This window comes from Balearica regulorum, chromosome Z (genome assembly GCF_011004875.1).
Source record: "Balearica regulorum gibbericeps isolate bBalReg1 chromosome Z, bBalReg1.pri, whole genome shotgun sequence".
Classification (NCBI taxonomy): Eukaryota; Metazoa; Chordata; class Aves; order Gruiformes; family Gruidae; genus Balearica; species Balearica regulorum.
The window spans coordinates 11,132,792-11,152,434 of record NC_046220.1 but is presented as its reverse complement, the minus strand read 5'-3'; the positions used below and the strand labels follow the sequence as shown (position 1 = coordinate 11,152,434).

General features: G+C 39.2%; 1 protein-coding gene across 3 annotated transcripts in view; it reads right to left on the bottom strand.

The window, feature by feature from the left end:
• SUSD1 (sushi domain containing 1) overlaps positions 1-19,643 on the bottom strand; it is a 49,149-nt gene that overhangs the window by 21,996 nt on the left and 7,510 nt on the right. For all 3 annotated transcript variants that reach the window (XM_075739386.1, XM_075739387.1, XM_075739388.1), the window contains exons 6-11: positions 18,740-18,919; positions 17,160-17,339; positions 4,385-4,479; positions 2,581-2,770; positions 1,509-1,603; positions 127-313 (exon numbers count right to left, since the gene is read on the bottom strand). In XM_075739386.1, the coding sequence (XP_075595501.1) occupies positions 127-313; positions 1,509-1,603; positions 2,581-2,770; positions 4,385-4,479; positions 17,160-17,339; positions 18,740-18,919 (927 nt within the window). The remainder of the gene's footprint in view (positions 1-126; positions 314-1,508; positions 1,604-2,580; positions 2,771-4,384; positions 4,480-17,159; positions 17,340-18,739; positions 18,920-19,643) is intronic.

Sequence of the window (19,643 nt, the reverse complement as noted above, 5' to 3'; positions counted from 1 at the left end):
ATTCTGAGCATGGAAAGCACACTTTGACAACCCATACAACACTAAGGTCAACAATGCTGTTTCACTTAAGCCTCTTGCACCCAATAGGTGCTTTTATAAATACATAAAACAAATGGCAGTACCTACCTGTGATTTGTGTTGTCATGGAAATGAGCAGCGAAAAATTCAAAGCTACCATGGAAATATTAACAGAGTAATTGGTGCCTGGCTGCAAATCAAAACAAACTTCTGGAGCCTGCTTGTGTGTGGTAAGGTTGATGGTCATTTCATGAAAGAACTCCTTCTGATACCAACGCTGGCCTTGCACATGAAACTGTAACCAATCACAGCATGGAAATTGCATTGTTTTAATACATCACTTGCATTCAGTCATGCTCTAAATTAGAAGAAATAGCAGAAAAACACATCACTGCATCCTGAATGCCAAAAATGTTGGCAGTGACTTACTGAAATTCAAACACTTCCAAAATTTGACAGGAATTGCAGTCCCTCTTGATCAGCTCTGACATTGTTCTAGTTCTTTCACTTCTCCTCCTCCTAGTCTATTCTCTTTTTTATTATTACTGTAATTTCCACGAAGTTTTGATTTCCTGCTACAAAACAGGCTTCCAGTAATAGTGCACTTTCATTTTAGTATACCCTCACAGTGCAAAGTGATAAATTATGAAAGTAAGCTCACATGAACACTCTTCTGGTTTGACCCTGAGAATCAAGTCAAAATCAAGTCATTTTGACCTATGTGAAAATGCCAAGTACCCTCCACTATCTGTCTACAGACAGCTGTTTCCAGGTGTGTTGGTTTTGCGTGGCAAGGTTTTGGTAGCGGGGGGGGGGGCTACAGGGGTGGCTTCTGTGAGAAGCTGCTAGAAGCAGACCCATGGGTTTTTGTTTGTTTGTTTCAGTAGGATTCTGTGTGTTTGTTTTGTTGTTGATGTCCCAAATGATCATGAAGTCACTAATCTTAGGCCTCTCCTGATCACTCCTCTGTTAACGAAAACTAAAATGGTTGCTCTATTTTAATCATGTGCTAATTTTCCTTTAAATAGATCCTATGCCTTTAGACAATCTCTGAGCACCTCTTAGCACATGGGAGATTTGAGACAACAGCAGGTGGTCAAGAGTCCTGGCAGAGATAGTTCGTGTAGAAATGCTCTGCCGGGATGAGGGAAGATTGAAGGCATATCAAAGTCAGAGTGGACAGACTCCATAGAATTGGAACAGAGTTGTCTGAGGCCTAAATATGACAAAGTTGAAAGTTCAGATAGGGAAGGCAAAATAGAGTAGAAAAGGGGGAAAAAATAAACAAAACCCAGGAGACTACAAAAGAGCATGTTGGTTTTTTTCTTTTCCGAAGGCTGCTATGAAAGCTTACTCCCTAGGTTTTTATGAGAGACATCATTAGAATGAGGAACACTGTGAGCAGTGAGTGTTTGAAAAATTACAGGTTTTTTCATACAGGTGATTGATATAAATTGTTTTCTAGATTAAAAATACAGATTGTCACTTACTGAGTATCTGTCTTCCACATCAGTTCCCCTGACATTTCTCTGCCATTTCAAGCAGGTATCATTAAAAATTAATACATTATTGAAAGCTTCCTTTACTGTAGAGAAAAAAAAAAAAAAGAACAACGTATTACAAAAACTTCACCTTCTTCAACTTAATTGAATATGAGTAGCTGAAAATTAAAAAAAGGGTTTTGATTTTAATTTTCTTCTGAGAAGGAGGCAGAATCTAATTTCTTTTTGAATGAACAAACACAGTAAGTAAAACATGAACATTTTCCATGCTTTTACCCAAGCATGGTATTCAGGAAATCAAGGTAAGATTTTTTTGTCCAAAGCTAGGGAGGTTATAATGACAGAAAGATTATAGGGTGCAAACCTTCTGATGGAAATAATGTTATCATAGAACAATTTGTCACAGTTGATACCCTCTAGGTAAAAATATTTTTGTGCATTCCAAAGGCAATTGTTTCTCAAAATCTGTCTCATCAGAATTAGTGTATCAGGCAAGCTTAACATTTCCATGACCAAAATACTACAGAAACCTGCTGTTAGAACATGCCTTCTCTACAAATACTGAAAAACTGCCATAGCACTTCTCATCACTGCTAAACACAGGAACATTATCTATAATGCTCACATCATTTAGATTAGTACCACACAGCTCAGTAACAGAGAATTCTCCCACAAGCAGAGAATCAGTTTTCAAGGCAAGAAATGGAACCCAGTAAGCATTGTACCACGGACTGAAATTCCAACGTGTTGCCAGGAATGCCACCGCACCAATCCTGCCTCAGCCAGAAGACAAATCCTGAAGAAGCAAGTTTGCCAAATCTTTATGAAGGGCATTTCCTGCCACTGCTCTGTTTGCTCATAGATTCAATGGCCACAGTGAGTAGAAAAAAAATAGCCTTGCAGAAGAAGAGGATGCTGATGACGGCTACGTTTGTGCAGTCAGCATAAAGAATTACGTAGTCTAGGATACAGCCTGCTATCCTGTCTGCTAGACTCAAAACAGTTAACTCTGCAGCACAGTTAAGTTCTGTAAGTACAGAGAATACAAAACACAACCTACCCTTTGTTTGAACTGCTACTGTAACTGAGACAGCGACGTCTGTGGAAGACATGGTAGTAATATTCACCACATAGTTACTGCCAGAGTTGAGATCTAAACACACCTTTGGATTATCTTCACTTGTAGTGATGTTAAATATTGCATCTTCTGAGAACGTCTTCTCATCCCATCTTTGGCCCAGTATGTGAAACTATCGAAGGATTAACAAAAACAATGGTGCAATTGGTTGTGGCTCTCCAAAATTCAGAATACTAGTTCAATTAAACCTTGAGAACCTAGGATTACATCTGTTTTAGAATATCAGCTAATAAAAAAAAAACAGGCTTGTGCCTAACTGTTTTGATGCAACAAGATGGCTTAATAAATTAGATCTTTGATTTCTTCTGACTGTTATGAATATTTTATTCATTCATTTCTACAACAAATAGAAGGAATCTATAATGTGGACCCTACAAACACCTCCACCACAAATAGTAAGATGTAAATAAATATTCTTTCTTGTTTACAGCACACAGATGGAAACTACATCTGCTTGTTTTCTTTCCTCTTTTCTAGTTTTTCCCCCTTGCCCTACAGAAACAGTAATAAGACTGAACGCCGAACAACAGTAAAGACAAGCTTCCCTAAGATCATACGAGTGCAGTAAAAAAGAAACCTGTTGTTTGTACAACATGAAGGGACACAAAAAAAATATTTAGTTGAGCTTGATCAAGGCAGTCCAGACTGTGTTCTGAACTTTACTGCATGCATGCTATGCCTACATCATCATCAGTTTTAAATATTCTGAAGTGCCTTGCAGATAGTTGAATTCAGGCAAAAGCACATGCACATTACACCTGAGATCCACAGCTTGCCAGTTAACAATGAGTATATGAAAAGTACTGGTTTGAAATTGTTTAGGGTAATTGGGAACTTGTTTTTTTCCATCTCAGCAGTGAGCAGTGCTCAATAAAAAGCAGTGTTCAATAAAAACGCTCAAACATTGGTTTATAACACAGGAGAAAGACAAGTTCTTTTCCAAAATTATCATTCAACCTTGAAACGTATTTTCCACATTAACCTACCCACTCTGGAGATCCTAAACAATGCTCTTTTTTTTTCCCTATTTCTACATGCTCAAAAAAACAACCCTTCTTGGGATGTTGACACTTTCAAAACACAGGAATTCTTATCATTTTGTTTTGGCTTTCAATAATACTGACTGAACTATTTGTTTCTGAGAATTTTTATCTTTACCTTTTTTTTTTTTTCCATATACAAACATAAGAATTAAAAGTTTTTACCAAGGTTGCTTTCAATTTCCATGAAAAAAAGTTCTAAAACATTCAAAAATAAGATGGTTGAATCTCTTGCACAAGGCACAGTATTACAATATACCTTGCATTTTTAAACCAAGTTACATCCAGTATCTGCAAGTGATACACTGTTTACTTGAAATGTTTGCATCACAGATAGGGACAGAGCCCAAGTTTTGCAATGTTTTCTATGTCAATGTGACCTTGAGCTCTACAACGGAATTTTGCTAAAACATAAACTTGTGCTGAAATGCTTCTTACAGTTGCAAGCAGATGTTTAAGTGATTTACTGGAATGGGACCCCAACAGTTTTTGAGGTTTTCACCTAACTTGAGGACAGGGATTTGTTTCTTTCCTAACCCAACCACCTTTCGGTTTCTAGGCAGTTCACTGGGAAGAGTAAGACAAATGATCATACAAACAAAACCCACAAAACAAATCTCCACTGTTGAGTCACCAGAATTAACCAGGACAAAGCTACTCCTGATCTCAAATACTGCCCCACTTACTGTGTACGTTTCCTGCACTCCCAGTCTTCCAGTTTTCCTTTGCCACTTCACACACGTTTCATTGAATATGGACAAATTACTGAATAATTCCTCCTCTGTGAGCAAAAACATCAACACAGAATTACAGCAGTTATTATTTCTCATGCAAATCTTAATATGTTTGGAGCAATTGTTTATTTCTTCCTTTTTCTTTGTTTTTGTATCAAGCAGGAAAAATAAAGCAAGGTAGGCAGAAGTTAGTCCCTTAACTGTGTCAGCTCCTAAAATTAAAATACAAGGCTAACTGAAGTAGCATGTTCTGAGCTAATGACTGTGAAGTCCTTAAACACACAGCCAGCATTACATAAAATACCATGGCTAATAAAAACAAAACACTTCATTAGGCTTGCATTTTAAAGTCGAACAATTTTAATTCTAATGACTTTACAGATCTTGAAGATGACATTAAAACTACATTGCAGTTCCTGACAGCAAAAGAACAAGCTCATTAACTCCATCAGACCACTGATATGTTCCTATTTATAAAAGCATACATATACAACAGCATTGTTTCTTACACAAGGATCTTCAGTATCTACTGTACTAAAGACTGGAATCTTTCATATCTGTTGACCAATCGAGGCAAAAGAGCCAATGAGAAAAGACATTTTGCTCTGCTTCAGACGTTCCTCCTAGTCACAATACATTAAACTTGTACCATGTATTCCTGTATTCCTCATTGGGGTCTTTCATTAAAGTGTACTTATGACAGTATTAAATCACTAAATATGAAGAATAAACCTAAATATATTAGGGTAATAAACAATGCCCCAATTCCACTACTTCTGCCACCCGTTCTATATTCTCCTTGAACTTAAGTGCCAGCGTGTGGATCTCACGACATGCAGTGGTCTGTCTTCTAAAGAATGAGCCACTCACAAACCAGCTTGAAGACCTGGTAGACCATTGGAACTCATGGATTAGAAGTCTCATTAAACTGCAAGTAAAAAAGTCAAGCAGATTTAAGAGAGCTGTCTGTAAGAAAATGATGCTACCAGTAAGTCAAACGTAGAAAAAAATGCTCTTCTGAATACAACAACCTGCATTAGGTGCTTCAAGAAAGCTTCTGTGTTAGATTGGAAAAGAGCTTTTTTGTAGCCTAATGAATGGTTTTGCTCATTATTTGTTTGGTTGCTTTTTAAAAGGTGTTGACATTTTTTCTTGCTTTATCATAAACAGAATTAAGTAACATGGTCACAGTGAAACACTTTTCAGAACAAACACTGTATCAAAAGAATGAAGCCGAAAGAACGAACTAAGCATGTAGGGAGTACAACTGCAGCAACCAGAGATACATCCCTCAACAGACCTATGTTAATTCACACACTTTGAAAAGCTCACTTAGGCCTCAGAGAAAAAGCACAGCCAGGAATATCAACACATCCATTCTTTTTTTAGGCAGTTCTCTCATTGCTGTCATCAGACACAGAGCACTTGCCTTCGCGTGACAAGATAATCAAGTATCCTCCCAGAGCTAAGAACAAAGCTCCTTCTGGTCACAACTCTGATTGACAGTGAACTTATTTGCTCCTCTTCTTTCCTCCACCAGCCTTCGAACAGTCATTCCTTTGTCCTGCTACCATATTTGATTATTACATTCACTACATGACCAAAGTCATATAAATCCAAGCTTATATAGATTCTAAGCTGAAAAGCCTTTACTAGCTGCTGAAAAAATGAAAGGGATTTATAGGACAGCCTTAGTAGATAGCTCAGAAATATTTGTTGGGAAATAGTAGTTGTTAAGCTTAGCTTAAATGTTGGCATAACTAACTTAGTTTAAGTGGCTAAATTTGCCAAAACTGTAGGCCACAAGCAATGACTTTCACCTAGATATATTGAACTTTTGCTGAACTCTTTCCTAGCTAAGTAAAAGAAGGCCCCAAAGCTGGTTTAAGCTGGAAGATAAAAGAGGCTACAACCATCAGCAGAGGCAGCAACCCTAGAGATAAAAGAAGCAGCCTGCCTAGAAATAAAGAAAGGACCCAATGAAGAATATGAAGACCCTAGACCCTAATATTACTATTGGCCTGAACTGCCACATGAGGGGAGGTGAACTTAGATTGTAAGGGTATAATTGCCCAGGAACTTCTTTGTTCAGGGTCCCTCCGTGGAGGCACCCAGCTTGAGCTGTTACAACTGCTGTACCATCCAAATAAATTATCTCATGGGATTTAAAGCCTGAAACTCTGCTGTGGGAAACCTACGGTGAAGAAACCTCCTTAACAGTTTGGCGACCCAGGTGGGACCCTAGGCCATCACCTTTGGATCCTCTCATCTCCGAGCATCCAACTGCTGCAGCGGGTGAGTTCACCTGGGACCTTTGGAGTGAGAGGCACTGAAGCACGAGTGTTAAATTTCTCTGGGCAGACTTGGTGAAAGTACTTGCAGCAGCTGTTTGCGGTGTGTGGCCTGATCAGCATAAAGCACATAGTCAAAGGGTACGAGCCCCTCTCAGCAAAAAGCTATGGGAATATACCCAACATGGAAAAAGGGGACGTCCTTAGCCAACTTATTATGAAATTTGGACAGAATTTATGATACAGCAAGTTTGTCAAAAAACACACAATAGCATCCGGTAAGGAAGACTGGCCAGTACGTAGAGGAACGGGGCTATAGCTCCATGAAGGATCCTTTGATTTCATTAAAAAAAAGCGGCTACGCTCTAGAAAATCTTGGAAAATGAAAAACCTCACCAAACAGATTATTGATACGTATTGGACAATTGGGCACATGACCACCATAAAGAGGATGGTGGAAAATGAGTACAAAAACCTCAAAGGAGAACTTTAACTGCAGCAGTTGTGAGTAATTTAACCAAGGCACCTGCAGAGCTCTGCACCACCCTGTACTCCCCTGCCTGTATCACTTGTTACTTCTGCTGGGCTTTACCTGGCGGTTTCTAATGTTATTCCTAATCCTCTTGCAATGCAGCCAGCAGCAGCGGGGAGGTGGGGGGTGGGGGGGGTGGCGGGGGTGTGCGCGCATGCCCACGCATGGAATTAACCCAACAGGCAGGGGGAATCGAACTGCCTGGCCTTAGGTTGATCCTAATTGGGATTATAATAAACAGATAGAGATAATTGCCAAACAGTAGTTAGAAATCTGATAAATGTGCTTAGAGTTTGCGAGGAGGTAAAAGTAAACTGAAGTACAGAAACGTAGACGGAGGCCAGAGGGACACCTCAGCAGCCACTGGGGAAGATTGCAACAGGCTTTGTTGATGTACTGGGGAATGACTCTCCAGAATTTTAATAATGAATTGGCAGCAAGTGTGTTTGTGGATCAAGCCACCTCTGACATCTGCAACTATTTTAACGATCACATGCTGGGCTGGCAAGGAGAAAATTTGCAGAAAATTTTAAGTGTGGCAGCGTTTGTATATGATGGTCAAGAGCAGAGCAAATGGAAGAGAGAAAGGTAGTGAAGGAACAAGAAGCCATTTTGTTGGCAGTTGCATTGGCAAAAAATGTAGAAGAGGCAGGGGCAGACGGAAAAGAAAACCAGGTATGGGATTTGGCCCACGACAAAGGAACAGAGAAAGGAAAACAAGGTAAAATGGAGGGAGAGAATGTCATTATTGTGGAAATGTGGGACATATACGATGAGAATGCCTTCTCCATCCAAGAGAAACCTGAAGAGAAGGAAATTATCAACATGAAAGGTTAACCTGGGAAAATAATCACTTGCAATGACTAGAGGAGGGAGACTCGGTGAATTATGAGCGATTAAGGGAGCTGGAGATTTTTAATATGTGGGAAAATCATTGAGAACAGCAGGGATGCATACAAGACAAAGTAGCAGGTCATGAAGTTGAATTTTTGGTGAAATATAGGAGCAACTTTGTCTCTTTTAAATTTTACTCCAAAAGGATCAGTGACTATGGACAAAAATTTTAATGCATGGAGTCACAGGACAAGGGGAAAGTGATTTGAGTAGTCCCTTACTAGTTACAATAGGAAATAAGAGCATACAGGGAAGATTCGTGTTAGCAGAGGATTCCACAGCGTGCTTTTTTAGAAAGAGATCTCTTGCAGGCTTTAGATGTAGAATTATGTCTGCCACTTGAGGGGATAGATTCAATAATCATGGGGATGAGTGTGATCACTAAAGGTTCGAGTAATGAGCTGAAAATACAAGAAGTATTGAAATCCGTACCAACAGAGCTGGTGTACACCAGCAAGGGTGTAGAACTGCTGGTATCAGCTCAACCAGTAAACATTAAAACTAAGGGAAGAGCCCCACTGGCCATGAAACAGTACCCCATTCCCCAGGAAGCAGAAAAGAGCATCCAAAAGCAGAGACACCCATATTTAGCCCAAGAAATTTTAAAAATATGTCACCTTTTAATACTCCTGTACTCCCTTTAAAAAAAGAACAGACTAGATGAAGATGGGGATCCAGGATACCCTTTTGTACGAGATTTGCGGGCAATCAACCAGCATGTAGTGGCTCCTCACACTGTGGTGCCTGATCCCTCCACTATACTTTTGCAAATACCACATTGGGCAAAATATTTTACAGTGATTGATCTAACCACCACCTTCTTTAGGATTCTGTTTGACAAGAACAGGCAATGTTGTCTGCCTTCACATGGTAAGGAAAACAACTAATCTGGACGCATCTCCGCACAAGGGTTTGCAGAGTCTCCTACAATTTTTTTCCACAAATACTGGGCAATCATTTGAAAGATAGAGTTACCAGGAGAATCATCTCTTGTACAATATGTGAACTACTTGTTACTTGCCAGCAAGACATACTAAGATTGTTTAAAAGATACTATTTGTCTATGTACTGCTTTAGCAAAACAAAACAAAAGGTCACCGTGCATGTCTTTCTAAGCTTCAGCTGTGTTTCAGGAAGGAAAATATTTAGGATTCCTATTAAAAGAAGGAAAAATATTAGTAGACCCAGAACAGGTCCAGGCTACTGTAGAAATACATCAACTGGTAACAAACAACTGCGAGGATTTTTATGCGCAGTAGTACACTCCAGACTCTGGATACCTGAGTTAAGCCATGGACAGAGGCTACCAAGGCAGAGGAAGTGGAGCCTGTAAGCTGAGGTCCAGAGAGAGAAAAGGCTTTCCAAGCTATAAAAGGAGCCTTAGCTTCTGCTCAAACACTGAGATGGCCAGATTACTCCAAGCCCTTTGAGCTATTTGTGCATGAGAACATGCATGGGCTGTTGTTGCATGTTGTGTATGAGTAGCTAGCAGAGTCCTTACTTAAAAGCAAGGTTCATATCATTGCCCTGTAGCTTATTACTCAACTGGATCCTGTAGTGGGTCCTGCAGTGGCAGGGAATAATTCCTGTGTTAAAGTGACAGCAGCAACAGTGACTACCATAAAAAAGAGCAGACCATTAGTTCTGGGCCACCCAAGAACTGTGTATGTCCTGCATGAAGTAGAACTGATTTTTAAACAAAATGCTAGGCAAACATTGTCCCCACAAAGAGCACATTGTTGTGAATTACTGCAGATAATATTATTTTAAAAAGATGTCATGTTTTGAATCCAGCAACTTCACTGCCTGTTCCCTCCGATGGTGAGCTGCATCATGACTGTGCTAAGGTAGTGTTTCACCCCAGCTGTCTACGGGAAGATCGGCAAGATCAACCTCTAGAGAACTCGGATCTAACCCTTTGATGGATCTTCATACTATGTGAATGGAAAATGACACACAGGCTATGCAGTGATGAGAAACTTAGAGGTACTTGAAGCAGAACCTCTACAACCCTTGGGTACTGCCAAAGGGCTGAATTAACCGCATCAACAAGAACAGCCTGGTGAGGGCCTAACCATAGAATCACAGAATAGTTTTGGTTGGAAAAAACTTCTAAAATCACCAAGTCCCACCGTTAACCCAACACTGCCAAGTCCACCTCTAAACCACTTCCCTAAGCACCACATTTACGCATGTTTTAAACTATTCTCACACCTAGAGGTAAACAGGTTCCCTGACAGATTAGCCCTCTTGTGAAATATAACAGTGCCAGTCACTTCCAGAGCTTGGGAACTCCCAATGTAAAATGCACCATACGTGCCTGGCCTCAATGTGACGTCTTAGCAAACAGTGGCATCCAGGTCTTCAACATACCTGATTTTGATCAACAGCTTTCACTCAGAACTCACAAATGAGATGGGAAAAATGAAGACCCTCAATTTCACCATACTTCACTAGAAATTTCAACTTGTGAGAAACCAAGAAGGCCACTGGATGCCACTGCTGCTCCACTGACCTCCAGGTTACCCTCACTATCTCCGTGCCACCCAAGGGAAAGGTCCTAGAAATGACATGCATGGTGACCAGAGCAGAAGGGTGGAAAAGATCCTGGAGGTGTCAAATACCGAAAGACAAATCTGGGAGAGGGTAGAAAGATGCAAACAGCACCTGGCTTTCAGCAGCCGAGAAACACAGGTGCTGGTAAAACAGAACACAAATGGGAGAATGCAAAAAGCGAGCAACAGTGCCAGTGAGTGCTGAAGAGGGAGAAATCATGCTAAGAAAGCCAAAGAAATTAATTTTAAGAAGGAAAAAACAAGGAGTGAAGGTCTCAGCCTTCTTTACTCCACTTTTAAAAGCTCTGCTAGGAAGGAGGGCCTCTCTCTGCGCTTGAGTGTGTGAGAAAATCTTCACAGTAATTACAGCCAGAGCATAAATGCCTGTATTGCCATGCTCTGCTGCCTTAACCCTGTGCTGTGAGGACCAACCTTAATCCTTCGCTTATCAGGCTCTGCGTGTTCAGGTCCTAGTACTCAGTGTTATTATTTGCCAGTTCAGACATAAATTTTAACACACAGACAACTTTATGTCTGAACAGCTATTACAACTACAGGACTTCTTTCACCTATATGATCCACTAGTCCTCATTTGAAAGAGCACTTGACTACCACTGACCTCAGCTCAAGACACATCTTAAGAGTGAAGTATTTTTAAATTTGCATGAAAAACAGGTATTTACCAGAAAGCAGAGAGACACAGCTCCAATCTGACATTTCATCTTCTGCAAGCAGCTAAAAGAGCATCCACACGTGCAAATTCACTTAGAGAGCTCTTCCCACCAATCCTCACACATACATGCAATTGGGGGGGGGGTGGGCAGGCAGAATCCAAGTATTAGCTTTTTTAATATGTTTTGCCTGTTCAATTCTGTTAAAACTGTGAATGATGCTGCAAATGCCATCTGCTACTAACATGCACACATATGTTCAGACACAGAAATGAAATGAGAGCAAACATTTCAAAGAGAACTTCTGCTCATACTGTTTCAAGGCACCTGTTCCATAGCTTATAGGCAAACTCCTCTTGCATAGTAGCTTTCACAATTACATATGGAATTTATTTTACAAAGAAGTATCTTCAGTATTTATACCTTTTAGGGTAGCACAAGAAGTTTTTATGACTTTTTCACATTTTGAGTAACATCCTTGCTTCCAGTTTAAATAACACTGCAAAATTTCAGCAGGTTTTCACCTTCAGCCCCACACTTTACACAGAGGAAATCCACAAAGAAACAGCAAAGCTGTAGGCAGAAACAGTCATGCAGGAAGGAACAGAGATAGCTAATGATTTACTACTTCCTTTGGTCTAAAATGTTACCAAGAGACAATCAGGAGCAGAGTAATTCATGTATTGAACCAGACTGACAAGAACATAAGAGATGCAATTGTGAGCATACTTACAAAGGAAAGATGTATCAATCAAGAGTGTCAGACTAGATGGGATTAGATGGGCTGGGATTAGAAAAGCACATGATCTACTCCCCAGCTGAAAGAGGCTCCCAAGACTAGTATTTGCAATCACAAACTGGGTAATTAATTCAGTTTCAAAGAAAGAAAGAAAGAAACAGACAGACAAAAGCATAAATAGCCCTGCAAAAAGCTACATCTTTTTGTTTAATTGTCACAGGGTTGCATCACTTCGATCTAAGAAGTAGCACCTCCCACAACACAGACTCCAACTGTGTTCTTCCAGGCAACTAAAGAAATTACCAGATTACCAGCTGTCTGGATTTAACATATCAAATTAGGCCTTTACAAGAACTCAGGCCAATCAGATCTTTTCCACTGATGACTATAATTATCCTAATTGTTTGATGGTGTTCTTATTCCTACAGAACCATGGGGTTTGAATCAATGCCCACAGATGTGAGTGACACCTTTTCTATTAAGGTCTTAACTGTCGACATGAACTATTTACACATGGCTGTGAATAAAAGTTATGAGAGTGACAGTTAACCCATTCATTGTTGTGTGGAAATTACTGATGCTGCCATCACAGAAACATCTCTTATTGTGTATGTAAGGATGCAAAACCTGACATCTCAGAGCATTCTAGCCAGAGGGGAAATCAGTCACTGGGAAAAGGGATGAAGCATAGGAGAAGGGAGGGAAAGTGAAAGCAAAGGGAAAACAACTCTGGATTAAAACCAGAGTAACTAGACCTCCTCAGTTGCATGCAAATTACCTTTGCTGTAGGTTTACAGTTAAATTATACCTGAAGGATGATCCTGCTCTCTTTATTCCAGACTGGATTCAGATTTTGCTTGTCATTTTTTTCAAGGTTTTTTGGGGGGTTTTTTGGGTTTTTTTGCATTATGAAAGTATTCTTTTCCTCTTCTGCAATGTTTTCAAGTGCACAGTGTGGACAATCTGTTATGCCTTCTCTGGACTGATTCATCAAACTGCTCTTCCCTCTAAACCTTCAAATCTCTGAAGCATGTATTCAGCAAGCATCCTCCACTCTCTTCATCTGTTAGGATTTTCAGTGCTGGCGTACAACACCCATTTTCTGGGAAATGGCTCAAAACCAACTAACACCTTACTCTTTTGATGTTTTGAAGACACTCCTCACTACCATAATACCCAAGTTCCACATTATCTCAACAAAATCTCCAGAGGTCAAAACAGACAGCTAAATTCTATTTGTGGATGAGGAGTCACAACACAGAAAAATGAAGCATTCTGAAACAGAAAATTAACCTTTAGTGAAAGAGGAATAGTTCACATTGAATTTAGTAGGAGGTAATGTAAAAAAGAGCGTGCACGCAGAAGTTTATGACACAGAAGCTCCAAGCTCAGGCTCAGACTGAATGTGCATTGGTGTGAAGAATGATTTTATCCCTGAGTTCCAGGTTCACAATACGTTGGGACTGGATCATCTTTTCCTCTATACACCATACACATGAAGCCTACAATCTGCTGACAGCCCTTACTGCCTAACACTACTCAGCACTAAAGGGACACAGAGGTCAATTTTCTTTTTTGACTACATCAGCTTTTTCCTGCTATATTTCTAATAGCATAGTGAATAGTGGTACTGTAGACTTATTTAAATACTGAAAAGTTAAAATGCAAGTCTGCATTAAATAATCTTTTCCTTTGATAAAAATAAGGAAATTGGAGAAACTGTTTGTCTTTCTTAAGACACCATATTGTTGCTACCCAAACCAACAGATGCTAAACACACTGAACACTAACAATCTCCAAAGAAAACGGACACAGAGAATGAGTTTTCTAGGATCTGAATGGTGAGCAACAGCCAACCCAGCCCATGTGCTTATAGCTGGGATTAGAGCCAATTGCTACAGAAAGATCAGATCAGATACTGTGAAAGAGCTCTGCATGACGAGGGTATCTCTAGGACTGGGGACTGGGAAATTGGAAAAAGCTTGATGAATAGTAGAAGGGAAGACTTCGCAAACAGGATGAAGAGAGCTGCAGTAGGTAAAGGGACTACTTCCCTCCAAAATATCTGTAACAATTGTCTAATTAACATGAAAAACTGCATCAGACACTGCCCCATTTGTGCATGAACTGACCCCATCATAACTCTGAAGAAGATTGGAAAAAGTACCAGTTTTAAAGCTGCACAAGGTATTAAGCGCAAAGCAACGTCGTGAGTACCCTATTCACCATAATTCATCTTAACCAAAGAAAGAAGTTCTCAAAAAGTTAAGCTCTGTTTGTGTGTGTATGTGTGCACATGCGTGCACATTTACCATCTACACATATTACAAGGGGAAAAGATTTTACTTCAGCATCTGTTAGCCCTTCCTGACCTTTTGCTATCAAACATTTGTATCCAAGTTCAATGAAAAACAAAACCAATTCATTTACACTTTTTTATTTCAGACAGCAGTTCCTCTCCCTGCCTTTCTCAAAAAGATACCCTTCATGGACTTGGCAATAGCTTATGATATACATTGCACACTGTGCCATTTGCAAGTGCAGATTTAGGAACAAGCATCTTGGTTAGATAGCCACGGCACAAATCACCTTAATTCTAGCCTTCTTACAGCCATGATAAATCAAAAAACCTCCTTCTTTTTGAATTCACTCAAAAAGAAAAATGTGTAGGAAGCCTTCATTCTATACTTTTCCCTTTTATAAAAAAAGGCAACTCTAAGTATTGTTACCTTATTTCCCATTTTGAGCCCACACTCAGAACAACTTCTCTCAATAAGATAAATATTATTATCAAAAATGCTCAAACTGACAACTTCTCCTCTGAAATTCACAATGGGAAAACCACGCTTCTTGTTTCAGACTATCTCGTATACCACCACTGCATGCTACAGTGCTTTATAGCCAAAGCCCTTCCCTGAAACAAACTGAAACTTTATTCCCACAAGAGGACCTTGTTTTCACTCTGAAAAAAAACTTAGCAGATTTACCATGAAATCCCACCAGAGCTCAACACAATGTGTGCCTGGAATACACCATTTCTGCAATGAAAATAAATGAAACCACGCATTCCTTTGCTCTGCAGGGGAAAAACAAGTTCTTCCAGGACAAGCTGTACAGGATGTCCAGACTCACACATTGAGCATACTGGACAGCAGGCATTTAAATGCTGGTATGTTCTCTGCACTTTAGTTTTGAGTTTATGTATACAAATCAGCGGTTGGGAAAGGAAGACTGTAATTCAGCTGGCTGCTGCCAGACTTCACTGCTGATGGCTTAATCTGATCAGTATCTCTCAGTAAAATTAATTTTGTTAAGTAATTTTTTAACATTTAAATCAGCTACTAGCAAACATACTTATATACACATACATTTACTATATACCCCAACAGACAATGCAAATAAAGGGCATTCCATAGCAATCGCTGCCTAAGAAATGAAGGAGTGATTACTTGTCAAAGGGAACATGCTCATGGCAATTTCTTAATTTCCTTACTTCAAATGAGGTTTTTCAGGCAGTAGGAAAAGACAAATGGTTTTCTGACTTCTATCATAAGTTATTTTGGAATGGTACATGATTTTATCTCATTTTAATGGGAATTACTGATTAATTACACATACCCTTAAGATCATATACAGCTGATAGGCATCATTACTGAAACAGAACTTTCATTTCATTTGGAAGTCATTTGTTACCTCTAATAAGTGTGAAAAATGTAGAAGAAGCTGAAGACCTTTATACTAATTTCATCTTCATGATTTTTTTTTTTTTTCAAAGGATCGTGGACTAGTTAGGCTATTCTTTAAGGTTTTTCCCATTCTATTTGAGCATAACTCTGACTTTTTTGGCTCTCTGAACCAGCAACAAGAGGTTGCAGTCTATGTTTTTGCCTCTGGCAAAGCTCTTGCTGAAATCCATGGTAATTCTGTGAGTACAGTCTGCAGGTTCAGGCCCTTCAAAGCTTCAGAGTGCTCAAGACAGAACTCTCAGTATGGCAAAGACTGACACATCAGATAAACTTAGCCCTCTACACAATGCTGGCTTCAAAACCAATTCAGAAAGTACAGCTATACAAATAGCCTAAATGAAATATGAATTATGACTTCTGACAACAGCAGTTTCATTTTTATTAGGGCACTATAAAAAGTGACAGAACTGCTTTTCTGCATGCTCATTTTATTTGATGTCACACGTTTTATATTCACAGTGAATGCTCAAGACATCAAGTGAGTCAAGAGAGGCATCAAGTGGCAATTCTCTGGCTAAAGGCTTGGTCTGTGAAGTGGTAGCAGTCAAAACACACACTTCCAGTCCTTTTGAAAAAAGTGGATATTACAAAGCTACAGGAACATTACCATCTGCAAAAGACAGAACTGCTATCTTGTGACACCTCTTTCTACGGACACAGAACACCACTAAGGAGCACAACAGCAATAGTCCAAAACATCTGCTAATTTTTTGCTATTATTAAAATGTCTGTACATCCTGTTTCCAAGCCCAGTACGACAACATCTTCATTACACATCTCCCTTCTCAGGACTCATTCTTTTATGAGAAAATCTTTCTGGACTGAAATTCAGACAACTGGATATAGGCCAGAAAGGCAACCATGAACAAGTTTTACTTTGGGCATTATGACAGAAACAAACAAAGGAGTTTTGAATTCTATTGCCCCTACTTCCATCACAGTGCAATTTATGGTATTAGGCCCACAACAAAATTCTGTTAAAAGCCTTCTGCTTATCTCCTGACATTTTCCTGGCTTTTAAAATTGAAGGTTCTCAGCAACTCCAGTTGCATTAGGCCATTTCTGTTTGAAATAAAAAGCAAGACAGCTACCGAAAGATCTGTGGCATCCACTAAAAATTGTTTCACGGTTAACATTCTCTTGCTTGATCTTTCCATCCAAAAGTACACCACGTTCCCTACATCGTAAATTAGAAAGGGATTTCTTGTCTTTGTGCTTCCTTCTTTCCTACCTTTAGAACAGGAATGAGAAATTATTTAAACAGCAAATCCCACAGCAACTTCCTACAGTAATATTTACCTTTGCATTTGTATGTAATATTCTCCCACAACTGATCTGTTGTGCATTCTGAAAAATTCCTTTCTCCATTAAAATAATATCCTTCTTTACACTGATAGTACACTCTGCTTCCTAGAGTGGTAGAGTTGTCCCAGATTATTTCTGTGTGTGGAATCAGCAAAGGTTTGCCACAGTCTATTTCTGCAACAGAAAAAACAGGATAACAAAACCTGAAAATGAAAACAGGCAAGGCATACCAAAGTGTTTAAGGAAGAGAGACGGAATTGTCCCAGCAAGAAACACTTCACTTTTTTCCACTTCCTAGTGCTTTCTAGAAGCCAGGCCAGCCCTTTAGAACCCAGAATTTTGTGACTGGAGACTTTCTAGCAGGGTGGGGCATTTAACCTTCAAGATGAACCATAAAGTAACAGAGTATCCTGTTTAGAAATGGAGAACAAGGATCTAAACAAATTTTTATAAATGGATCTATCTGCCCACAACACTCATCCCCCATGTGCTCTTTATTCCTTTACCTGTAATTAGTAACAACAGAGCTGAAAAATGAGACACGGCCAAGGTGTGACACAGAAGAAGACCATCAAGAAGGTTATGTTCCTTTGCTAGTGAATTTAATTCAAGCTTTGGAAAAAAGGAGAAGCTGCTACAGAGAAGCAGAAAGAGCACTTCTGGGGGAAAATTTGATGGATTATTCAGACTACTTCAGAGATTATTAGAAAGCTAGGCTAATGCACTTATAAATTAGTTCATTTCCTTAGTTGTTTCCAGGGGCTTCATAATAAAATTAGGCCACAAAAAATAAAGAGTGAAGATCAAATCAATGGAATATTATTATTTAGGGTTAAAATTCCCTTTCAAACCCCCAAGGAATGTTACACCCCAATAAAAGATTCGGCATCACTTCACTTGTAAGAAGTACACAACATAAGAATGAAAAATCTTACCTTCATGAAAGCTTATATGCAGAAAACAAGTGCTTTAAAAACTGTTCAATAAATAATCTTAAGTGATTCTGAAATTCTACTCAAAAAAATGAAAACAAAGAAGTAAAAACCAAAGTTTATAGAATCATGATCTGTACAACCTTTAAAGGAAGAGTTAAACGTATGTATTGCAATGGGCAATACATCCTCCATCACGACTAACTTTCTTTTCATATCCCAATGGGTATGAATGTATGTACCTATTACAAATCATCAGAACAAGCTGGAAACTCTCCAAATACGGGAATTTTAAGGGGATGCTAACAGCTAATAGTGGTTCAATTTCTGAGTAGTGGCTTCAACCACAGAGTAGATATTGAGCTAGAAAAATGGCAGGAATTTAGGCTGCTATCATCTCATGGTAATCCCTGTGCCTGACATGCACTGGGATTTTGTCTTTATAATGCTAACTTTTGACAGTTTATTGCAACTTCATTAGCAACACAGATAAAACAAAACAAAACTGTTTAATACATGGCTTTTGTTTTGTAACTGAAATTCATATGCCAGAAGAGGATGTCTCTAACTGATGACTGCTATTTATTATGGTGGCTGAAACAGTATCCATGTTAATTAAATCTGAAGGCGGTTTTGATTTACCTTTGCACACCAAATCAGTACCATCCCACTGTCCTTTGGCATTGCAGACTGCAGTCTGATTGCCGCTTGCAATAAAGTAACCATGAGCACAATTGTAAGTAACTTCACTTCTGTATGTGGTCCCACTTACGGATGCTGGATGTGCATTTAAAACAGAAGGTGGAACGCCACAATCCACACCTAGGGAGAGGAAGAAAGAGAAAGATAAATGTGTTAGTCAAGCACCAGAAATAACGCTGCCTGCACTCCCATAAATATTTCTTTCATTGTTATCAACCAATTCTCTTCTACGTTAATCCAACACTCCCTCATGTCCTCTGCAATATCCCCACTGTGACTGAGAGTGCTGTAGCTACTCCAGAACTGCTTCCAAATAAAATGGCTTCTCTGCCTTCTTCTCACAACAGCATACTAAATCTGTGACTCCTTCCTCAGCCTAGCTGCTAGTATACAGAAAACATCCTGGGGTTTTTTTTTAATCTTTGATTCTCCTGCTTTTACAAACCTGATTATATGTGACAAGCTGGTTCTACATCATTCGTAGTGAGGAACAGTCAGAGGGAGGCAGATGAGCAGAAACTGCCTTTAGGAAGCAAAATTTTAAAAAGTGCACAAAGACCAGAGAAATGCAAAGTCATAGAAAAGGTTATAACACACAATGCAAAAGTTTCCTGTTAAAGCAAAAGTCTACATGGTGTTCAAAATGCATTGTAATAATTGCTCTATTCACTAATGTAAGCAATCATCTAAAAGGCAACGTTAGTGTGACACAACACTCACATTCAACAGTTTAACTATGCCTCTTCATATACATCATATCTTCCCACTAAACTATCTGACTTTTCATCTCAAGACAATCCTTTTATTAACATTCAAGGGAAGTTATACTTCTCAAAAAACAGAT